Here is a 22,157-nt window from a genome sequence, read left to right as displayed (position 1 = left end):
CATAGACTTCTAATTTTTTTTATTATGTCCTTGTTCTTAGGTGTTAGCAAGCCCACCCAATTTAAAATCACCTGCGACTTGCAGTCACCCAACACTTTCTCCCTGCAGATCAATGAGTGCCATTTGATTGGTCTGATTAGTTGTGTCAATGCTTTTCTTTGTTGATTGCTCAGCTGTGTGAGATTCTTTCCTTTCTGCTTGGGAAAACACAAGGCAAAGCAATCAAAATAAAATCCTTCTTCACAGTGTTTCTCAAGAAGAAAACTCCTGGAGAAAAAGTGGTTGATTTGTTAAGTGTTAAAAATTGATTTTCTTTTTTTTTCTTTTTTCTTTTATTATGTTATGTTAGTCACCATACATTACATCATTAGTTTTTGATGTAGTGTTCGATGATTCATTGTTTGCATATAATATTTTCTTAAAAACATTGATTTTTTTTTTTTCTTGAGAAGAGGGCAGGGCAAATGTGTCCTTTAGGTACTAAGCATTTCGTATGGCTGTTTTCTATAAGTTTCAAAAAAACTCAGCCTTGTTTCAGAGATTGTTTTGACCCTTTTGTCCCTTTCCCCAATCCTTCTCCTAACATTATTCTTATAACTTATAAGTCAATATTAACTATAAGATAATAACTGGTAAGTTATTCTTACAACTGTTGTTTTCAGCATGAGACATTGACTTTTTTTTTTAAATCTAAATAATAGTTACCACGTCTTGAGTGCTCTGTGTATTAAGCATTTTTCTGAGTACTTTACAAATTTTATTTTATTCAATGTATACAACAATCTTATGATGTAGGTACTATATTATCCTCATTTTATAGTTGAAAATGTAAGGACAGGCAAAAGCCCTGGGGTCTTCATGATTAACCCTGTGAAGTTATATTGAAAGGGGAAAATAGTAACTGGGTTTTAAGGTTTCGCAGTCAGAACTGCCTTGAAACAGTTAAGCAACATCCTTCCTCTAAAGTTCTATTGTTTCTAGCCTCTTTTTCTTGGGCACTGGGGCTAGACAGGGAGAGTTCTGCCTAGCTTAGAGATGATGCATTCGACCCCCAGGGGGCTCAGGGTGAGTGCTCACCCTGCGCATCTCTTTTCATATAAGGGAAGTGTGCAGGGGTGCCTGGCTAACTGCCTAGTGCTGCCTGTGCCGTAATTTAAGCAATCCTTACCACTGAACCCCAAACAGATGATTCCAGCACGTGTGGGAGAGAACACTGGAGTTGAGATAATGAGTCTCCAGTTGCTGATTACAGAAGATACAGGACAGGCAGCTTCTTGTTTGGCCAGTTGTGGAGGCTCAGGAGGTTCTTACTCCTTCCAGACACACCCTCCTCGCGGAGAGCTCCTGCCCAACTCAGAACACAGGATCTTGGCAGTAGTCTCCAAGCAGGACTATTTGTTCATTTCTGAGGAAACCAGAGAATGACCAAGTGTCCCAACGACCCTGCTCTTCTTTAGCATCCTGTGATTTCAGCTTGTTTGTTCAGATGGAAGCTCTATGAACAAGCCACTTAGGAGATGCTGCTTTCTAAACATTCCCAACATCCAAAGGGCTTCTTAGGCCCTTCAAAGAACAATACACTGTTTCAATGTTTCAGATTGCCACTGTGTAGGAGACAGAACTTGATTCTTGATCAGGCCATTGGAAAAATTCCTCATCTAATCTACTGCTATTACATCTTTAGTTGAATTCCTAAACTTTTCATTTGGAAATAATTATGTAGTTGGCTTTCTAAAATAAGTTAATTAGGTATAATTCAAATACAAAACTGCATCTACTTAAGGTACACAATTCTATGAGTTTTGATAGACATATAGATTCATGAAACCAACAACAGTTAGGATATATAACATTTCCATCACCCCCAAACTTCTTCCAGCCTCTTTGCAAGATATCTTTCCCTTGCCTCTTAGCTCCTGATCTGACTTTTGTCACTCCAGATTACTGTATGCTTTCGAGGCTCATATGTAAATAAGCTTATGCTCTGTGTACTCTTTTTCTGTCAGGGTTCTTAGACCCAGCATAATGATTTTTTGGAATTCAACTGGGCTTTCTTTTGGTATCAGCAGTTTATTTTTTGTTGTTGTTGCAGAGTGGACTTTAGTTGAATTTTAATGGACATGAGTGCCCACAACAAATAGATCTTGCAGGAGCCAAGACAAATCAAGGAATCATTACCAACTCCTTGGCATCTCTAGTAAAAAGGATCATGTAAGAACCCCATGAAAACACTTCAGTTCTGAATAACCTCAGAGAGACCTGATGATTCCACATTGAAGAGGATATATAAAATGTTCTAATACTATTTTATTATGATTTACATAACAGTATTGAAACCAAAGAAACAATTCCAACCCAATGTCTATATATATTAGTTGGTCTTTTAGAAGAGATTTTATGGTGGCTATTTGGCTACTATACTAAGCTGCAAATATTTTTTGGTTGTAGAGTTTGCAATCCTCACCTACTAAGTTCTTTATTCTCATTCTATTTGCTATTGTTATTGTACCAATAACTTTGATAACTTCCTCACGTTTCCTCTGTCCCTTTCTCATAGCATTGACCTCATACTCATTCACAAAATTATCAATTCCATTCTATCCTTCTCCTTTCACATATATGCCATCATAAAACTCTTCATTAATAAAATGCACCTTCTTTTGCTTTAGGGAGGTCTTGTCTTTATTTGTCTTTTCCATTTAGACTACAGTATCCACCTAGATCCTCACTGAATGTGCCCTTCCCTTTGACTTTGACCATGTTCTCCACATAACCTGCTTCTCTGCTTAAGCGAAAGCACTCATTACATCCCAAGGTGTCCAGCTCTGTCCACATGGGCCCTTTTGTCCACTCTTTTTAAACATCCCTCCTCACCACTTCCTTTGTCTTACAGCCCACACTAGTCTTTATGACTTTTTTCCTCATAACCTTTGACATATAGAACAATATTCCATCCATGAGTTGGTCCTTTGCATTCCGCTCTTGAAAATTATCCAGAAAACCCACCTATTTCAGGAAACTGTCTTGTTACCCACCTCCCCACCAAGTCTGGGATCTCCTTCCCACGCTGCTTGGTCTGTGCTGTTTTCTGTCACTGGGGCTTATAGACTATAAGTGCCCTTAGGGATAGAGCTTTGTTCTTTGTTTGAAACAGTCTGATCTATTGTGCAGTCCTGGGTCCATTTTTTTCCATAGGAATATAAATTCCACAAACACAAAATCAAATGAGTTCCAAAATTAGTTATGTTGTTTTGGTTTTAAGCCCCATGGCACATGTTTTTAAAGAGTTAATATGGCAAAGCAGACATTAAATTTAGAGGAAAAGCTGAAAGAGTGTACAATTATACATCAGGCTAGTAGCAGCTAAATTCATGAGTTTAAAAACTGATATTGGATAACAGAAGGGTGTTGCTTATTATAAAAGGGTTGTAAGGTGACAAAACTTTGGATTTTTCTTTATTTCAGTAGTTGTTTTCAAATATTACAATTTGACTTGAATTATTAGTTGTTTATTGTCTCTTGAACTCTTTTCAAATTCCTTTCTCTCTCTCTCCCTCCTAGAAAAACTAAATGTGTTTTAAATATTTTTATAATTTGGATCATATTCTATATATCCATCTGCAACTAGCTTTTTCACTCAGTGTCTTTGGAAATTTTTCTACTTTGAAATATGTAGATCCAATGTGTTCACCTTCACTGCTGAATAACATTTTGTTTATTGATCCATTCTAATATTGCATTCTAATAATATTGATATTATTTCCAAATTCCAAAATTATTTCCAAATTTTCATTATTAAAAATAATGAATGCTGAAATACACAGGAACCACAAGAATTTCCCTAAGACGTGTCTGCAAGGAGTGTCAGAATAACAGGTGGGAACAAGGACTTGTCTTGGGCAGCCTAGAAATAAAGCACACACATCTTCAGGTTTCTAGGTACAGCCAAATCTTCTGGGGAGGGTAAATGCCATTTTACACCAAGACTGTCAGTATATCTGAATTCCCATTTCTTCACATGACCTGCTAGTTCATAAAGATACAAGTATCTCAACTGCTTTCTGCCTGGATTTACATCGGCTGGAAATTTTAAATCATTGGGGTGGGGAGTGGGTGGGACAGAGGGGTGGGGGAAAGAGGGCCAGAGGTAAGACTCTGAATTTTGTAGATTGGCTCTGTAGCCAGAGTTTTACAACTCCTGAGACCACACAGTCAAACTTTCTAATTTTTCATGTATGTGAAAATGACCTGGAAGGATTATAGGGCTTGCCCAAGGCCACACAGCTAGGTAATGGTGGACACAGGATGAAAACCCTGGACCACACTTAATTCCCAGCCTAATTTTTCCTCCCATTACATCACTAGGACCACATAAAGCATTTTGCTGTAACTTCCCTCTGTATTATTAGTTTGTATGGCAATAAAGGTAAAGTAAAAATAAAACTAAAGGGATGTGGGGGTCCTCCCTACAGGTATAATTCTGACTTATTTTTAACTTCCTCACTACAGTCTTCATTTTTAATACCTTGCATATTCTAGTGCTTTTTACTCCCAATTTTATTTTATCCTATGCAAATTAATGCTTTGGATTCAGTCATAAGGCATCAATCTGATCCATAGGTTCTACGTTATGAAAGCAATAATTCTATCTGTAAGCATAGGTTAATTTCTTCCCCATGTTTGGTTTCAGACACAGCCTTTAGTGCACTTGTCAGGTAATGCCCCACTAAGCTGAAGTAGGTTAGAGAGGCCTAGATGTTAGACAAAAACCAGATTGTGAATTTCTCTAAAACTGTGAATTTAAAGGAGTTTTGAAAAATATTCTAGTTAATTCATTTCTGTGTAAGTATAAAGTAGCACTTGAACTTGGTTAAGTGGCTCAGTCAAGTGTATGATCTTGGACAAGTCACAGTCCTGCAGACCCACATTTCCTTAGGGCAAGATGAAAGGTTGGACCTGATTGACTTCAAAGGCTTATTGATATTTCATGAAATGATCACTCTGAAATTAATGTTTTAATGCTGAAAAACAAATGCATGTATGTATAGGGATGGAAAAACAAAAGAAGAGAAAACACACAATTATGTATTCTGGCTAAGTATAAGTAAAAGTGAGAAATTTTTATTATGACTGATTTAGCTTGTAGCCAGGTAATAGAGTTTCGAGAGCTGAAAGATAGAAAGATAGAACTTAGGATGCAACAGGATAAAGTTCCTAGAAAACATAATAATTTTTAATGTTAGTGCCCTTCACGTCTCTTATTATATGGCTCAGAGTGTTCCTTGGGTGGTTGGCAGGTAGGCTCTATTGCTTTTACAAGGTTAAAAAGCTGAAATTGGAAATTGCATATCCCATAGGGAATAATTAAGACTAATAAGAAGCTGGAAGCAGAACATGAATTGAGTTAATGTTTTATTCTTTTTTATCTCCTAGGATATCTTATTTGAAGAGAAGGTAAGTACCACATGCTTTGATTACTATGAATTAATTCTCAAAATTTGCATGATCAAATCAGCATCATAATTCACATTAGAAGATAAGGTGTATCTACATAAAAATGCTTAATTCTTTTAAAATGAACCACTCTATTCTGAGGCAGCCATCTGATTTCTCTATGTCTACTGCAGGTTTCAAAATCTGGAAAAAGTAGGAAATATTTTAATATGATTTTAGAGAGTAACTTTAGAAATCACTGATAACCAAATGGCATAGTTGTTCTGTTTTTTAAGATTTTATCTTTAAGTAATCTCTACACCCAATGCAGGGCTCCAACTCACAACTCTGAGATCAAGAGTTGCGTGCTCCACCCTCAGCCAGCCAAGCACCCCGCAAAAGGCATAGTTTTTGCTTATTTTGATATGACTTCCTTTATTCTAAGCATGTCTCTGACACCAGCTCATAGGGGTCCTCCGCTTTGGGAGGTGTGCCTGGTGTTGGCCGGGATTCCTGGCCAAGAGACACAGCTCAGAGTCTCCCGCTGGTGCCTGGTGATTGATTTTAAGCTCATTCTCCTTGATGATGACAACCACACCAGGCAGCAAAGGAAGCTGGCTAGTATCAGTTGGATGGTGCTTAGCACAATAGGTGACCTCCAGGTTGCCGAGGACTTCTATACTGGACGTGTGTTTCTTAACACAAAGAGTTTGGAACATGCAAATTTTGTTGGACCAGCTGCTTATTAAATATCAGGACATTTACAAGTAGTACTGCAAAAAATAATAGGAGCCAACCAAACCCTGCAGAGCAGCATGCTTCAACCAATGGTCAGATGCATCCTATTTTATGTACCAGTGAGACAGGAAAGGACCCTGCCAATTAAACTATGATAGAGTACCTTCTAATAAGTGACAATTCTTGATTTTATACTTACAGTAAGAGTCCCTTTAGATTTATTTAGATATAGACTTTTAAATCCTCTATCACTTTTGTCCATACATATACGGGACAATGAAGGCAAACTAAACTGGTTATTTCAAAAACTTCTTCGTATCCAGAGTCTGAATCTTCTGAATCGCTTTTTGGCTCTGATGCCCTCCGCCCCATCCCCTGCACCCCCCCCCCCCAAATCGGCCTCTGGGCCATCAAAAACACTGGTGCTGCAACATTTCTTGAGTGTACTCCAGGAGTATCTCTAGAGTTTTCTTCCATTTCATTCTGTAAGTTTTGAAGGACATGGGCAGAAAATAACAACTTCATTATGATCAGGCCTGATTCAAATAAGATTTATTCTGATTTCAGACAAATAAGGAAAAATGTATATCCTAGAATTGATAAAATATGGTATGTCACAATGTTTTCCTTTTGGGCTAAAGGAGTGGTTGATATTTGTATGGTACTGAGCTTTGATGTGCTGTAGAATAGAGAAAAAGCAGAAATTCCAAAAATCCACTGAAAATGGTTATTTTCCCTTTTCACTGGCAACTAGATGTTATGCATATATTTTTGCTGGGAGGTCTATTTTATCTAACCATGGCAATGTATAATAATCGTTGACTAGCTGGCTCTTACTAGATCTGCACTAGCCTAGAAGAACTGACAAGGGAGAACAAAATCTCCATAAATTTGTGAGGTAAAATTTTGTCAAGGCAGTGTTCTATCTAGTTATGTACTGAATATGATTTGAAATGCTGTATTTCGTTGCGTGTTAATATTGGATTTCATTCCCAATGCAGTGCGAACACAAGATTTGTGAATGTGAGAAGGGGGATCCAGGCGACCCAGGGCTTCCTGTGAGTACGTTTCCACTTTGAACGGAGGGTCAAGTCAGGAAGCCCTAGTCACAATTGCTCTACTTGCACTTGGAAATGCCACTGCTGGTTTGTGCTGTGAAAAGCAGTCATGTGCAAACAGCAGCAAACAGGGAAATGCTGTTTCTTTCTCTGATTCCTAAAGGGATACACTCTGTCCTTAGAAATGAGCCTGGGATTTTGCTGACCTGAACGGAGGGCAGATTCAGTTAGAATGATGAAGCTGTTCTCACAAAGGATGTTCCAGCATCCCTTCTGATGTGACAGTTGGGGCCAGAATTTCTCAACAGTGAAACAAAAATATAGAAAAAGAGATCATCCAAATCCTCCGTGCTTTAGGGAAAGCTTTAGCCTAGAAACAAGTGACACAGAGCTCACTGGAAGTTCACTGTGTCTTCACATGTATCCAAGAACAACACTGGGTGGCCTCTCAGAGAGGAAGCTGGTCAGGGAGCTTTGGGGATTAGAGTGAGCTCTGTGAAATGGAACTTGGCAACTAAAGGTTAAAGGCAGGATTTATTACGATGATTCAACACTTGATAAAATAATCCTAAAATGAGTGCTTCCTTTATATTCTGGTCTAACATCTGGAAGGTGTCATGTATGTACTGGGAAGGTATTTGCAACAACATCGCAATAACTGGAGATACTGCATATTTCTCTAACACATATCATCAGAGGCATCCATGCTGCTTATTTGGTATTCCATTTACTTATGTGGTCTCAAACCCTATAGGTCAAAAGCCCAGTGGATATATTTCACAAAAATGCATGGATACAGTTTTTGAACAAATGCTTGTATTGGGGGGCAGAGAGGAGAATGTGTACTGTGAATTTCTTAGACTGTGCCACATTTTCTCTTGAGACTCAGGTCAAAAGACTATGCTTTTTCAAACCATTCTACCAATCAGAAGGTGGGGATGTTTGTCTTTTTTTTTTTCCCCTAAAATGTAAGTTAGATACATTATAAGACAATGTGGCAGCCAGTAGAAGCTGATTTTGGGCAAAGTAAAATTTTAACATTCCCTTCTTATAAAGTCTTAGTTTATATTTATTAGACCAAGAAATTACCAGGGGAAGGTTTACTTGGGATATTCAATTATATTTTAGAATGAACAGTAAGAAAATTTATAGTTGTTAAACTAATCTGACAATTTCAGTCACTCAGTATTGTTAGAGATTAACTTACCATTGTTTAAAAAGTGATATATTTTAAAGATCTTATTTATTTATTTGAGAGAGAGAGATAGAATACAGGAGTAGGAGAGAGGGGTAGAGGGAGAGGGAAAGCAGAAAGATCCCAGGACCCTGGGATTATGACCTGAGCCGAAGGCAGATGCTTAACCAACTGAGCCACCCAAGCACCCCTAACGTATCATTTTTTAAAAAGATTTTATTTATTTATTCTAGAGAGAGATAGAGGGGGAGTGCAAGTGGGGGTAGAGGCAGAGGGAGAGAGAGAATCTCAAGCAGATTCCCCACTGAATGCGGAGCCCAACACGGGGCTCGATCCTAGGACCCCAAGATCATGACCTGAGCTGATATCAAGAGTCGGTTGCTTAACTGACTGAGCCGCCCAGGCACCCCACCATGTTTTTTTTTAAACTGAAGTATAGTGGACACACAATGTTATATTAGTTTCAGGTGTTCAACATACTGACCCAACAAGTTTATACATTATGCTGTGTTCACCACAAGTGGATCTACCATCTGTTACTGTGCAGTGTGATTATAATACCATTGACTCTATTCCCTGTGCTGTACCATACCATGTTTTAATAGGGTTAGACGTAAAACTACACTATTTAGCATTTATTGAGTGTCCCTAAAACCAGTTCTCAGAAAAGCCAGCTTTTTTGGTGGTTTGAGAATAGGAAAACATAACACCTTTCTGGAACAGGATTGGAGCACTTTCTTCTCTCATCTTTGAGATTATCCCTTGGATATCAGGCAGAGACAGTATTTTCTTTTGAGCAAATCTAGAGAACCTACCTATTCAAGACAGTGCGGTCTTCCTGGTGTGTAGTAAAGGTGAGAATACAGTTGAGTCTCTGCTTGGTAGGTTACGTTTGTTTACAGTCTTCATTCCTTTTATGGGATGAAGCTGATCAGAAATTTTTGTAATGTGTAAAAAACCCATAGGATGTGAGCTGAATATAATCTTTTCTCCCTTTGCCTTCAGGGTACACATGGAAACCCAGGTATCAAAGGTGAGCAAGGACCAAAAGGAAACCCGGTAAATGAATAAACAGCTTTCCTTATAAACCATTGTAGCTCTTTCTAGATTTATTTAAAGAACAAAAATGAAGAAAACAAAGAGCATTGTAGTGTATGTCAATGCCAAAAATATGATGATTTCTGTGAAGACTACAGGATGCTTACTTCCTGTATTATCTACCTGGTTTGTGTTAGCTTATAAATCCTAAGTAATATATGACCATTTTAGTCAATAAGTCTAGGAAACCTAGGAATGCTGAACAAATTGGAATTTGTATTTACATAATGTTGGTGCAAATTAATTGCTACAATGTTCCATGAATTACTAATATATATTCCATATCAGATTGACATTGACACTTATGTTTTATATGGATCCATTTTATGGATAACTGACCTATGATAATAATAGAAAAAAACAATTATCTCCTACACTCAGACCATCTTCAGGTATTTCCCCAATTCTTTTCTTGGTGTACCCATAAAAGAATTCTATATTAATTTTAAAAAGTCAGATAATATTTCACACGATGATCTTCCAAGCTCAAAAGTGGCTAAAAGAATCATGGGAGAGAGCTATAACTATGTGAAAATTTATGGCAAAATTCTATATCATGAAAAATAATAATTAAAATAAAGAGGAAAACAAGGAAATATTTTCATCAAATACAATCGACATTGGGTTAATTTTAATAGTATATAAAGGCTTTATAAAATGGATGAGAAAATATCAAGCCACTAATAATCAATTGGTCAAAGGACCCAAACAATTTCCAAGAGAAGAAATAAAACCAGTAAATAAAGAAATAGAAAAACATTTAATTTCACTAGATAATGACTGAAATTTAGATAAAGACAATGAGGTACTCTTCAATACTAATGATTCACATTTTAGAAACTTTGGAGTCCAAGTTTGTTGGGTTGTTTTTTGCATGGGGAGGGGAGCAATCTTCTAGTTCACATAGTTTGGGGTTTTTTTTTTTTGTGTGTGTGTTTCAGATTTTGAAAAACGTGTCTTTTTTTATAGCAGTTAACACAGCGATATTAAAGTAATAATAACTAGTGAGAGCAATGAGGTGGTGAAACTGGTTTGCTCTTCATTGCAAAGGTAACTTGGGGCAACATTTTGGAAAGCAATTAGATATTACACAAGAAGTATTCATATATTCAAATTTTAACCCAATAACTTCTCTTCTAAAACTATGTTTAGGGAGGAAATGAAAAATAGAATAAGTTAGATGCATGGAAGTATTTTAGATGCATGAAAGCCAATTGCTTGCTTGTCAAAGAAAAGGAATATGGTGCATCCTTGGGTATCTTTACAATACAAACACACACAACCCTACACACTCATTATTTAGGTCCCAACTGATGCCATCATGTCTTCTTTTTGTCTTGTTAAATACCTGTTTTAAATCTATGTTTACCTTTCATTTATTTGGCTTGTAATTTTGGGCCACATAATATATTTTCCTAAGTCTTGTTGAAATCAAGCAATTACTCTTAATGACATTTTGGAAAACATTCCAAAGCCCCTTGGAGAAAAGCCAGAATGGCTGGCTCCAATGGGGTACATTGCTCTATTTGAGAACAATGGCTGTGTTGTTAAACTGGGATGCAAAACTTGGCCTAAACTGAGCAAATGTACCTGGATCCTGTGCTCTATGCATCTGGCTTCATTCCAAAGGGCAAAGGCTATCTGAACTGCTCTTTTCTTCCCTTGATGGCATGGTGAAAATGTCAATGATAAAGGCCAAAGATTTTTTTCTCCATGGAGTTAATCTGTTAATCTGAGACTTCTGAATAATGCATTTTATTGAGCCATCAGTCACTCTGCAGGGCTGTGGAATTTTGATTGAGTTTTGTTTGTTTGTTTGTTTGTTTGTTTGCTTGTCACAGGGTGATGCTCAAAAAGGGGAACCTGGAGAAAGAGGCCCAGGGGTATGTATACCCCTTCCCAAGAAAGTAATCCAGGATGCTAAGATTCTGTAATTGATCACTGTGACTTCTATGGTGCAAATACAAAAATGATTTATAAAAACGTGTGCTCGTGATGGCTCAGACAGGCAATCAGACAGATAGGATCTTAGAAGTAGAAATGTGGGGAGAAAATACTCTGTTCAACAGGAGTGATGATGGGACAGGGTAGTCTCTGATACTTAAGTGAGATTTGTGGAAGACTCAAGTAAGAAAAATATTTTGCTTTGCATCTTGTGTTTTTTTTTTTTCCAATAAAGAATGAGTCAAAAATTCTGGGAGCACAGAACTATATAATCTAAACTATGCTTTGGTAAATTTGATCTACAGACCAAAAAAAAAAAGCTATCATTCTAGTTGATTTATTATTCCTAAAATTAGAAGATGTTCGAGATTGTCTGAGAAATAATCCCAGTAAATTTCTTTTTTTGCATTTTTCTGGGGAGTCGCAGCAAAGTAGCAAAGAGCAGAGAAATGTGTACGGTGAGTTAAAAAAAAGGCCATCACATTGCTCCTCCTGGCTTGTCCCCTTGGCGAAAGCCCACGAGTCAGGGCCAGAGGTTTTAAAAACTGATCTCTCGGTGTTTTTAATCAACTTTATGAACAATGGAAATTCATTCAGAAATGTGTGTTATTCATTTAGGAAATATTTCTTAGGTGCCTTCTACATATAAAGCATATTATTTTGTGAAAATAAAATTAAGACAAAATGCTTATGGTTTTTGAAAAGTTTGTTATGGGAGAGATTAATTATTTAAAATAGCTACAATATTGGTTGCCAGAAGGGAAGTGGGGGGGATGGGCAAAATGGGTGAAGGGGAGTGGGAGGTATAGGTGTCCAGTAATGGAACGAATAATTCACAAGGATGAAAGGTACAGCATAGGGACTATAGTCAGTGGTATTGTAATAGGGCTGTATGGTGACAGATGGGAGCTACACTTGTGGTGAGCAGAACATAATGTAAAGAGAAATTGAATCACTATGTTGTACACTTGAAACTAATGTAACATTGTGTGTCAGTTATACTTTAATTAACAAAAATAGCTACACTATGAAGCAGAATGTCAAAATATTATAAAAATTGCATACACAAATTATTATGGGCACTTAGAGGATAGTGAAGCCAGGGTAGGTTTTATAGGATAACTCCTGGAGAGTGCAGAATTGGGACAGGAAAGGACAGAACAGAAAGGTGAAAAGCAACAGGCATTCCAGCTAGAGGTTGCCATGAGCAGCCACCTGGGGGAAGGCGATGTGTTGGAAAATGGTGCGGGGGGATGCCTGAAGAGGAGTGTTGCCAGAAACAGCATGAAGATCACAGTGGGTGCTCCATGCTTTGCTAGGTGAGAGATTTAGATGAAGTGTACAACCCAAGAGCTGTGTACTTGGAAGATTAATCTGACATGACTCTAAAGGAGAAATTGAAGTGGAAATAAGCAGAAGGAAGGAGCACTTAGAAGAAGGTTTTCTGTTACAGTCTGTATGAGAACAGGGACACTGGCTCGAGCTGTTTCGGCCAACATGAAAGTTGCTAACCATATGTGCTCACTGAGCAGCTGAAACATGGCTAGCCTGAATTGACGTGTGCTGTAGGAGTAAAATACACAATGAATTTTGATGACTTAGTATCAAAGAAAATATAAAATATCTCATTAATAACTTTTATACTGGTCACATGTTGAAATGACTGTATTTCAGACCTATTGGGATTAGTAAAATATATTGTTATTATTGTTATTGTTATTATTTGAGAGAGAGCACACATGCATGCGAGAGTGGGGGGGGGCAGGGGCAAAGGGGGAGGGAGAGAGAGAGAATATTAAGCAGGCTCCATGCCCAGCGCAGAGCCCGACGTGGGGCTCAATCTCACAACTCTGAGATCGTGACCTGAGCTGAAATCAGGAGTCAGACACTTAACCACCTGAGCCACCCAGGTGCCCTTCAGTAAAATATATTCTTAAAAATTAATTTCACCTGTTCATTGCTGCTTTTTTAATGTGGCTATTAGGGAATTAAATTCTATATGAAGCTCACATTCTATTGGGCAGAATTGGGCCACAGTGGTGATAGAATAGAAAAGAGACCATTGTGAGAACCATGAAAAGGCTGTGGGGACCGACTCTGACTCATATATTCAGCAAACATTTATTGAGCACGTGCTATATGCTGGGCCCTTCTTTACACGCTGGAGATACAGGAGTGAGCAAGACAGATAGTTCCTGTTTTCATACAGTCTTCTAGCAGGGAGAGCAATAAACAGGCAAACCAATGAGATTTCATCAGCGAGATGTGTTCTGGAAACATAAAACAAGGTCATGAGGGTATTCTAGGCAGAGAGAGCAGTAGGTACAGAGACTCTTGAGTGGGAATAAGCCCAGCGGGCTGGAGAAATGGGAAGAAAGCCAGAACTTGGCAAAGAGTGGTGATAAACAGGTTACGGAGATAGGCAGGCGTGGATTACGGAGGGCGCTGCTGGCAGGGGTAGGGAGGATGGATTTAAAATTAAATGCAGTGAAAGCTGGTGGAGAATTTTAATTGGTTGGATTAAAGGAGTATAAGAGGCAAGTAGAGAGAAAAGATAATTATAAACATTTGATTCTGTGTGATTTGAAATATGATGGTACCATTAATAGAAACAGGAAAGTCAGAAGCAATTTTGGCAGACCGATGAGTGCAGTTTTGGATATTTTAAATTGGGCTAGTTTAAAACTAGTAATTAAGATGTCCTGAAAGGAAGGAAGGAAGCTGATAGCAACCAAACAATAAATTGACCAGAGATTTCAGAAAGAAAAACGGGAAAAAAGAGGATGCTGTAAAAAGTAAGGTTTCTATTCATAAGCTATGTTGACTCCTTCCTAAATACAGTCTTAATTCTTTTAACATAAAATAATGACAGGATTTTAATATGGAGCACCCCCAAATTCCTGAGGCTGGAGGTCCAGCATTTCTTAGTGCTGAGAACGTGAATTGTTTTCATCAAGAACCCCAATTTAACTGTCTATAATGTGGCCTTTAATTTTAAGCCCATGATAAAAACTTAAACCCTTTATGCTAATAAATATTTCTAAGATGAATTAAATTATAGTGTAACAATATTTTTGATTGTAGTTCTATTTTTATGTCCGATTTCTCAGTGACCGCTCATTAGGAGAGATGTGTTATTTCCTTCCCGAAGTTTTTCCTTTTTTGCCTCTTGTAAGAAAAGTCATACAAACCAGAATTCTGTAGTCTACACGAGTAACTGCAATAATAGCTTGTTTATTCCATTGGTTTCTCCAGCTCACTTAAACTATGTCTTACAATTCTATTTTCATACTTAAAAGCTATTGTTGTAGGAAAAGGACATGAAATCCTATTTGAAAAAGTCTTGCTGTTGCTTAAAGTTGGTAATTTTGCAGTTCACTTAATATTCAGTAGTATATTACCTAAAGGGCTCTTGGGCAGGGACACGATGGAGGAGGCTGTGCAGGATTCCCTGGAGTGACACAGAAGGGGAGCAGAAGCACCAGGCCCGCAGTTAGCAGGACAGAAAATATAGGAACTTAAAGATCACTGTCTCATTAGCGTTGATAAAGGAACCATTCATTTCGTTGATGTTCTATATTCCAGCCCAAATTTGAAAGGAGGACCATAATGGATGTAAATATTTACACACATTGGAAAGGCCATTATCTTAGCTCATTTTCAAAGCCAATTTCTCCAACAGCCTCTGTGAAACATTCTCAGCTGGGACGGTTTGTAGTTTAAAAGTCAATACAACAGGGCGCCCGGGTGGCTCAGTTGGTTGGGCGACTGCCTTCGGCTCAGGTCATGATCCTGGAGTCCCTGGATCGAGTCCCGCATCGGGCTCCCTGCTCAGCGGGGGGTCTGCTTCTCCCTCTGACCCTCCCCCCTCTCATGTGCTCTCTCTCATTCTCTCTCTCTCAAATAAATAATAAATAAAATCTTTAAAAAAAAAAAAGTCAATACAACAATTTTGAAAGGAGCATTATATGTTGTCCCTTCTACAACAAGTTTCGGTGTCTAGTCTCTCCTTCAGCTGTGGGCCCACGGGTAAGGAACTGGGTTTGAAAAAATATGTGGAACTGAGAATAGAATGTAATTAAGGGAAAAGTAGGTTCTTTTCTTCTCCCTAGTCAATGTGCATTCCCTAAGCTCAAAGAGAAGTAACATCGCTTACATTTCCATATGTGGTCTTAGTTTCCTGACATACAAATGTGTTTTGTTATACTTTCTAAATGAAAAACATCAAATACTTTCTCCAGCAATGTCTTCTAATATGTTTTACTCTTTCTTTCTTTTTTCAACTAGGGAATTCCTGGGTACAAGGGTGAGAAGGTAAGTTGATAACAACCAATAGGTAGACCAGGATTTCAGAAAGAAAAAGAAACCTAACTGTATTTATGTACTTAATAAAAGTTGTTTTCCTTTATTTTTGTAAGTCTGGGTTCCCTAAGTCCTAAGTATACTCTTAACTCTGTTAACACAAAATAATAATAGAACTTAAGATACAGGACATGTTGTAGGGGTGAAAGGCACCCTACGATTCCTGAGATCACGATCCAGCCTCTCTCAGCTGGGCAAACACGAGAACCCCAATGCAGCAGGCCTGCAGCACAGATATCCAGACTCAAAGTTTCTATATACAAATGGATGCAGCAACACAACAGTTAGGTTTCTCCCGTGGTGCTTCCTTTCCTGTAACATCCTGGTGAAGCAATAAGGAACAGCTTACTTCATATAGTCAGGCGTCTGGGTAGAGCTGGGTAGGCGTCTGGTAGGCAGGGGGAGTAAAGTTGACAAGCAAACAAAAGTTATGGGCTAATAGGTTATTTTAGGATTCTTTGCCAATTACAAGTTAGTAAGGTGGATGGGGGCTCCAGAACCTTTGAGCGTGTTCCATGGTTCCTTCATAGGTTCATGCTGCTGTGTTCTCTGTTAGCAGATTTTCTTTCTGAAAGCAGAGCATGCCTCTCTCATTCAATCTACAGCCCTCAGACCTGGGCCAGAGATTTCACTCTGGGTCTCTTCCAGCCCGACCCCTATTGGAGCCAAGAAGTTACAGGACATTAGGTAACCAAGACCCCAGAAGTCCCTGCAAAATGGCCTGAGCCTGCTTTGAAGGCAGATACAAACTTCTTTCCTCTGTCCATCTTTTTCCTGGGCCTGAGGGGAAACAAAATGCAAGTTGTTTGTTGAGGCAGGAGGAGGCCCTGGTAGGAGCTTTGTTGTATTGTGGCCTGGGGCACCTTCATGTGCGTGGTTCCTCCTGGGGTGAAGGAACCAGAAGTGGGGAGGAGTCAAGCGGGGGCGGGGCTGTAGGCTGTGGGCATGGGGATGAACTTGCACATGGACCTCTGAGGAATACCAAAATTCTTTCATTTTGTATTCCTTTTGAAGGTATACTTGTCAAAAAAGGAAGTTAGAACATTAGTAGGTTATTAGCTTAATGTATAACTTTCAACTATTTCAATACATGGTATGTAGGCCTCCCCCTGCACTCCTGCCCTGGGCCCTGCATATATTAGAGGTGAGTCTACATACAGGCAAATAAATATATCCCCAATCACTGGAAATGTTAAGTGCCTGTTTCTTCATCTGTATAGAACTGGATTAATGTAGGCTTCCTTAATTTACAGGGTGGTTGGAGAATCAAATGGAATTATGGATGTGACAATGTATTATAAACTCTTTGCTTATCTATAAATGTAAGGTGCTATTACGAAGAGGCAGGGAACCAATGATAATACAGGAAAGTTAAGAAAGTTTCATGATTGTAAAATTGTCCTACATACAGTTGAAGAAAATTATCCAGGCCCCCCATCTTGATTTATAATATGAGCTACTCATGAACACTATATATATATTTACACACACACACACACACATATATATATTCATGTATATTTATATGTATGAAAAGACTCATTTAACCTTCTGGGAAATTACGGAATCACTGGTGGAGTTCTCATTTGGAAAATACAAGCTGTCAGAGTAAAGTGACCTCGAACCATTGACATTCAAACCAGAATTTCACCAGGAACAGCAACATCAGAAATCAGAGGCTGGAAACAGAGCTAATCTGTTCATAGCTTTCTGGAAGCACTTGCTCTCTGAAACTGTGTAATTGTGACCATTCCACAGGGATTACTGAGCCCACCAAAAAAGAAAACGCCTTTGCAGAGGCAAATAACATGAGTACAATATTTTCATTGATGGAAATCTGCCCCCAAAACAAATGCTGTTCCTCAGGACCCTATAGCTAACAAATCCGTCTGGACAAATGGAATGTGAATCCTGGCCAAAAGAATTTTTTGAGTGTATTTATGGTACTTTTCTGTTTTATATTTTGGTGCTTGACTCATTTTATTTCCACCCAACATTATTAAATTAATTGCTTTCTAAGTGATTCCTCAAGAGTGATTTTCCATTTGCATTCAGAAATAAATGTTCAGTTTGTTCGAAGTGAAATCTCAGTTTTTCCTGGGTCAGTTTGACTCAGTTTGATGTAGAGAGAGAACAGATTGCTTTTGAACAGGGGCATAGCTGGATCGAGGAATTGTACCTCCCTCTTTCCTGCTCCCAATGCCAGCAACACCCATGTAGTACCCTAGGCTAGCGGAAAGTAACTTGCAGACCATGGCGGGTTGCCTTGTTCAGCGTCGGGTGGTTGATGAACATGGACTTGGGAATCTAACAGACTCAAGCCTGTGGTCATGGGCAAGCTGTTTAATCTCTCTGAACCTCCTTTTCCTCCCTCTCTCTAATCTAATATAATCTGTTGTGGGGATTAGCAGTAATGTAAAGGCTTTGGACTTTGGATCCATGATTGGTGGTTACACTTGTTATTTCCCTTCTTAGAGCAGTGCTATTCCAAGCGTGGTCTGCCGACCGGCTGTCACCCTGTGAACTGCTTGTTGTATTTTGTGATGAGATAAAGCTCGCATCGGAATATAAATCCACTCTATCACTAAATACACTGTTCCGTTGACATTCATTTTTCACCGCGTGTCTTCTTTAATGGAGGCAGGGCACTGATGTTCACCGTAGTGCAAGTCTCTTACGTCACCGTGTGGTGGTGCTTTGAGTAGCGTGCCTTACAGCGCGTGGACGGTAAAGCAGCAGCAGAAGCAGGCGGTAGCGAGGGCGCAGGGCTAGCATGTACGTGTAAGTAACTCATTTAAGCTCTTCAGTTGAGTTGCCATATCTTAAAAATATGAATTGCTTTGGGGCAACATGGTCGGTGATATTGTAATAGTGTCCTATGGTTACAGATGGTAGCTACACGGTGGTGAGCAGAGCATAATGTATACATTATTAGTTACACTAATGTAACCCTTTGTGTCAGTTGTGCTCAAATAAAACATTTTATTTTATTTTTTTGAAGATTTTTTATTTATTTATTTGAGAGAGAGAGAGAATGAGAGACAAAGAGCACGAGAGGGAAGAGGGTCAGAGGGAGAAGCAGACCCCCCGCTGAGCAGGGAGCCCGATGTGGGACTCGATCCCGGGACTCCAGGATCATGACCCGAGCTGAAGGCAGTCGCTCAACCAACTGAGCCACTGAGGCGCCCCAAATAAAACATTTTAAAAAGGCTCAGAAAAAAATAAAAAAAATAATAGGAAATAAAAAATAAAAAAAAATATGAAAGCCCTTGAAAATTCTAACTTTAGTCATTTTTCTAATGGCCTTTGCTGCCTTTTAGTTCTAATTATTCAAAGTCTTAGAAGTCTGATACAATGGATTAGTATTCAGAGGTCCCAATTCTCCTTCTACATGAGCACGTTACTTAACTTTTGGGATCACAAATTCTCAGTCTGTGAAATTGGGCTAATAATATCTATGTCAGACAGTTAACGGCAGCTTAACAGATTACGTCTGCAAAATAACATTGATCGTAAATTGTAAAGCATAATTTAAATGTTAGTTCTTTTTTTCATTGCTATTCCAGGAAAGGCAGGACAGGAGAGTGTGACGACGGGAAGTAACAGTGTGCTTGCCACCCTGCCCGTCCCCTCTTGCTAAGGCTTTTTTAAAAAAATATTTTACTTACTTAACAGAGGGGGTGGGGCACAAGCAGGGGGAGCTGCAGAGGGAGAGGCAGAAGGAGAGACAGAGAGAGAGAGAAAGAAGCAGGCTCCCACTGAGCAGGGAGCCCGATGTGGGGCTCGATCCCAGGACTCTGGGATCATGACCTGAGCTGGAGGCAGACGTTTAACGACTGAGCCACCCAGGCGCGCCACCCCTCCACCCAAGTCTTTATGGCTCCTTTCCCCACCAAGCCATGGCATGGTCTTAGGACCTTTTTCTTACTACTAACTGATCAAAGTTGGTACTCAGGATGGAGTATTGTGTTGTGGAAAAAATAGGGACTGTGAGTATGAGCTACTTGATCGAGAGAAGTTATCTTGTTGAGTGTAAGTTTTCTCATCTCCAAAATAAAATTGTAAAACTGATCTCATTGAGCCGTGATATGGATTCAAGTAAATCACACACACAAAAAGCATATGGTAGATGCTCAGTAAACCTTTGTTTCTTTCCTTTTAATTTCATCTACCTCTCAATAATGTTAGGCCTCACTAGGTGGTGTCGCGGATTTGATTTTGTTAAGGATGACTCATGGATAAAATTTTTCAGAATGCAATGCCCAAATAAACTTGTGTATAACCCATCAGGTTGCTTATGTCATAAGAAATCTTTTTTAAGAATCCTAACCCCGAATAACAGCAAATGCCTTCTTATTTATTTCATTTATTTATTTTTCAGGGGGAAAGTGGAGAATGTGGCAAACCAGGAATAAAAGGTGACAAAGTAAGGAACACGTTTTTAAAATGTTAACAGCTGTGATCCCTTTGGGGCTGAGTTTCCTGAAGAGGAAATTCCTGGGATGCATTACCTGGCTCACACTACTGCAGTTGGGAAGTTATTGGCTCCATTTTCACATCTGTAAAACATGAAGCAGAAAACAAAGCCATACCTAACTTTAGTTAATGGAGCCCCCACATGCCTTTCCTATGGACCTTTAAGATCTTGCTTTGTGGCACCCTAACCTTTGAGGCCAGGCCTACAGAATGTTATGGCAAAAAGAATAATTTAACCCTCAAAGTCAACTCAAGCTCCAATCAGGTAAAAATGGAATTTTTGTTTTCAGATGTAAACACTGACAGCAAGCACTTTCCAAAATAGAGTGAAGAACTCTATGGGATAAGTTAACAAAATAATTATGAGTAATGTGGCAGAACTAGGCAGAGACAGGGGTTCGAAATTTTGAAATTGCAGCAAGCCACAGGCAATTGGGTAGGTATTTACCTTTCGCTAAAAAATAAATATGAATAAAGTATTTAAACTGGAGACAACATTAAATATGTTAAGGAGTTCCTTAATGGACCAGAAATATACAGAGAGTACGTTTGAAGCCTAATGACAAAGGATCCAAAAACGTACAGAGTAAAAATAGTTTTCAGTATATTTAAGAACTATTAACAGCATGCTACCAAGATCTCAACTCTTTCCATATCTGTATTTTAATTATGGGAGAGAGCTAAGGAAAAAAAAAAACAAAACAGGCAAAAGGTGAAAAGCAGAGAATAAGATAATGACACCTGCCTATGTAACTAAGCATTTTAAATAGCTTGAGATTTTGTGAAAGCGTTTAAAGTACTGTGGAGTTAAAGTCCAGGTGGATCTGAAAAATGTAGGCTTGGTAATTATCTCTGGGCAAAATGAAACTGTAGTAATGAATAGATTCTGCCTGGAGGATAATTGAAAATGGGAGACGGGCACGGACTTGAAAATACAAAAGGAGGGACACAGAAGAACAAAAATGAAAAGTTAAACAGTAACTGTGAAAACTATTTGAAATGAAAATGGCTGACGAAGAGTTAATATCATATTTCATTGACTAAGATGTCAGGGATTGTTAAATGCCCTATTATTTTCTGTGCCAAAAAAAAAAAGAAAAAGTGCTGCCAATTATAAACAGAAGATGCAATTGACTGTAAGACATATCTTAGTGTCAGAGATGTAAAAATCTGAAAAAAAAAATGCATGTCTAGAGTCAATGAAATATAGTGTCCTTGACAGGAAGAGTTCATATAAGTTTATAAGTCAAACATACAAAGAACATGAAGAGACACAAGAGAGGGAATATAAATGGCTAATAAAAGAAAAAAAAATCCAAATGTATTAGCAGTCAGATAAGTGAAATTAACATATTAAAATATTATTTCACTTGTCAAATTAGCAAACACTGAGACAATATATAATACTCAGCATTGATGCGGAGTCTGTAAGGTGAAGATGCACTCTCTCTACTCAGGGAGTAGGAATGGAAATCTGAACAAACTCTATGAAGGGAAGTTTTGCTTTTTCTTTCAATGTATGGTGTGAGCCACAAAAGAGAGTGAGAGAGCCTTGGATGTGCTCATCGTCTCTGTCTGTCATCCTCTTCCAGAACACCATCTTTAGGAGTCCATCAGAAGCAGGACATGATTTATACACAAAGATGTTCTTTATAATACTGTTTAAAAGAGTAATCATCAGAAATAATTTAAATGTCAGTACTAGGGAAATAAAGTATGATAGATTCATATTCTTGAATATTATTCCATTTACTAAGAGTTTTTAATGACATGGAAAAATATTTTTGATACAATGGAAGACCAGATAAGAAGGGCACAAAGTTGTATATGCCCTTTAATCAAATTATTTATTT

At 38.4% G+C, this 22,157-nt stretch overlaps 1 protein-coding gene across 1 annotated transcript in view; it reads left to right on the top strand.

The window, feature by feature from the left end:
• COL28A1 (collagen type XXVIII alpha 1 chain) overlaps positions 1 to 22,157 on the top strand; it is a 161,530-nt gene that overhangs the window by 5,760 nt on the left and 133,613 nt on the right. Inside the window, exons 4-9 of the mRNA XM_035020613.1 lie at positions 5,434 to 5,454; positions 7,173 to 7,229; positions 9,430 to 9,483; positions 11,364 to 11,405; positions 15,754 to 15,780; positions 20,210 to 20,254. Of these exons, the coding sequence (XP_034876504.1) occupies positions 5,434 to 5,454; positions 7,173 to 7,229; positions 9,430 to 9,483; positions 11,364 to 11,405; positions 15,754 to 15,780; positions 20,210 to 20,254 (246 nt within the window). The remainder of the gene's footprint in view (positions 1 to 5,433; positions 5,455 to 7,172; positions 7,230 to 9,429; positions 9,484 to 11,363; positions 11,406 to 15,753; positions 15,781 to 20,209; positions 20,255 to 22,157) is intronic.

This window comes from Mirounga leonina, unplaced genomic scaffold (assembly GCF_011800145.1).
Source record: "Mirounga leonina isolate KUSES-001 unplaced genomic scaffold, KU_Mleo_1.0 Mir_174, whole genome shotgun sequence".
Taxonomy (NCBI): domain Eukaryota; kingdom Metazoa; phylum Chordata; class Mammalia; order Carnivora; family Phocidae; genus Mirounga; species Mirounga leonina.
The sequence above is the reverse complement of the archived record's forward strand: the minus strand, read 5'-3'. Positions and strand labels throughout refer to the sequence as shown.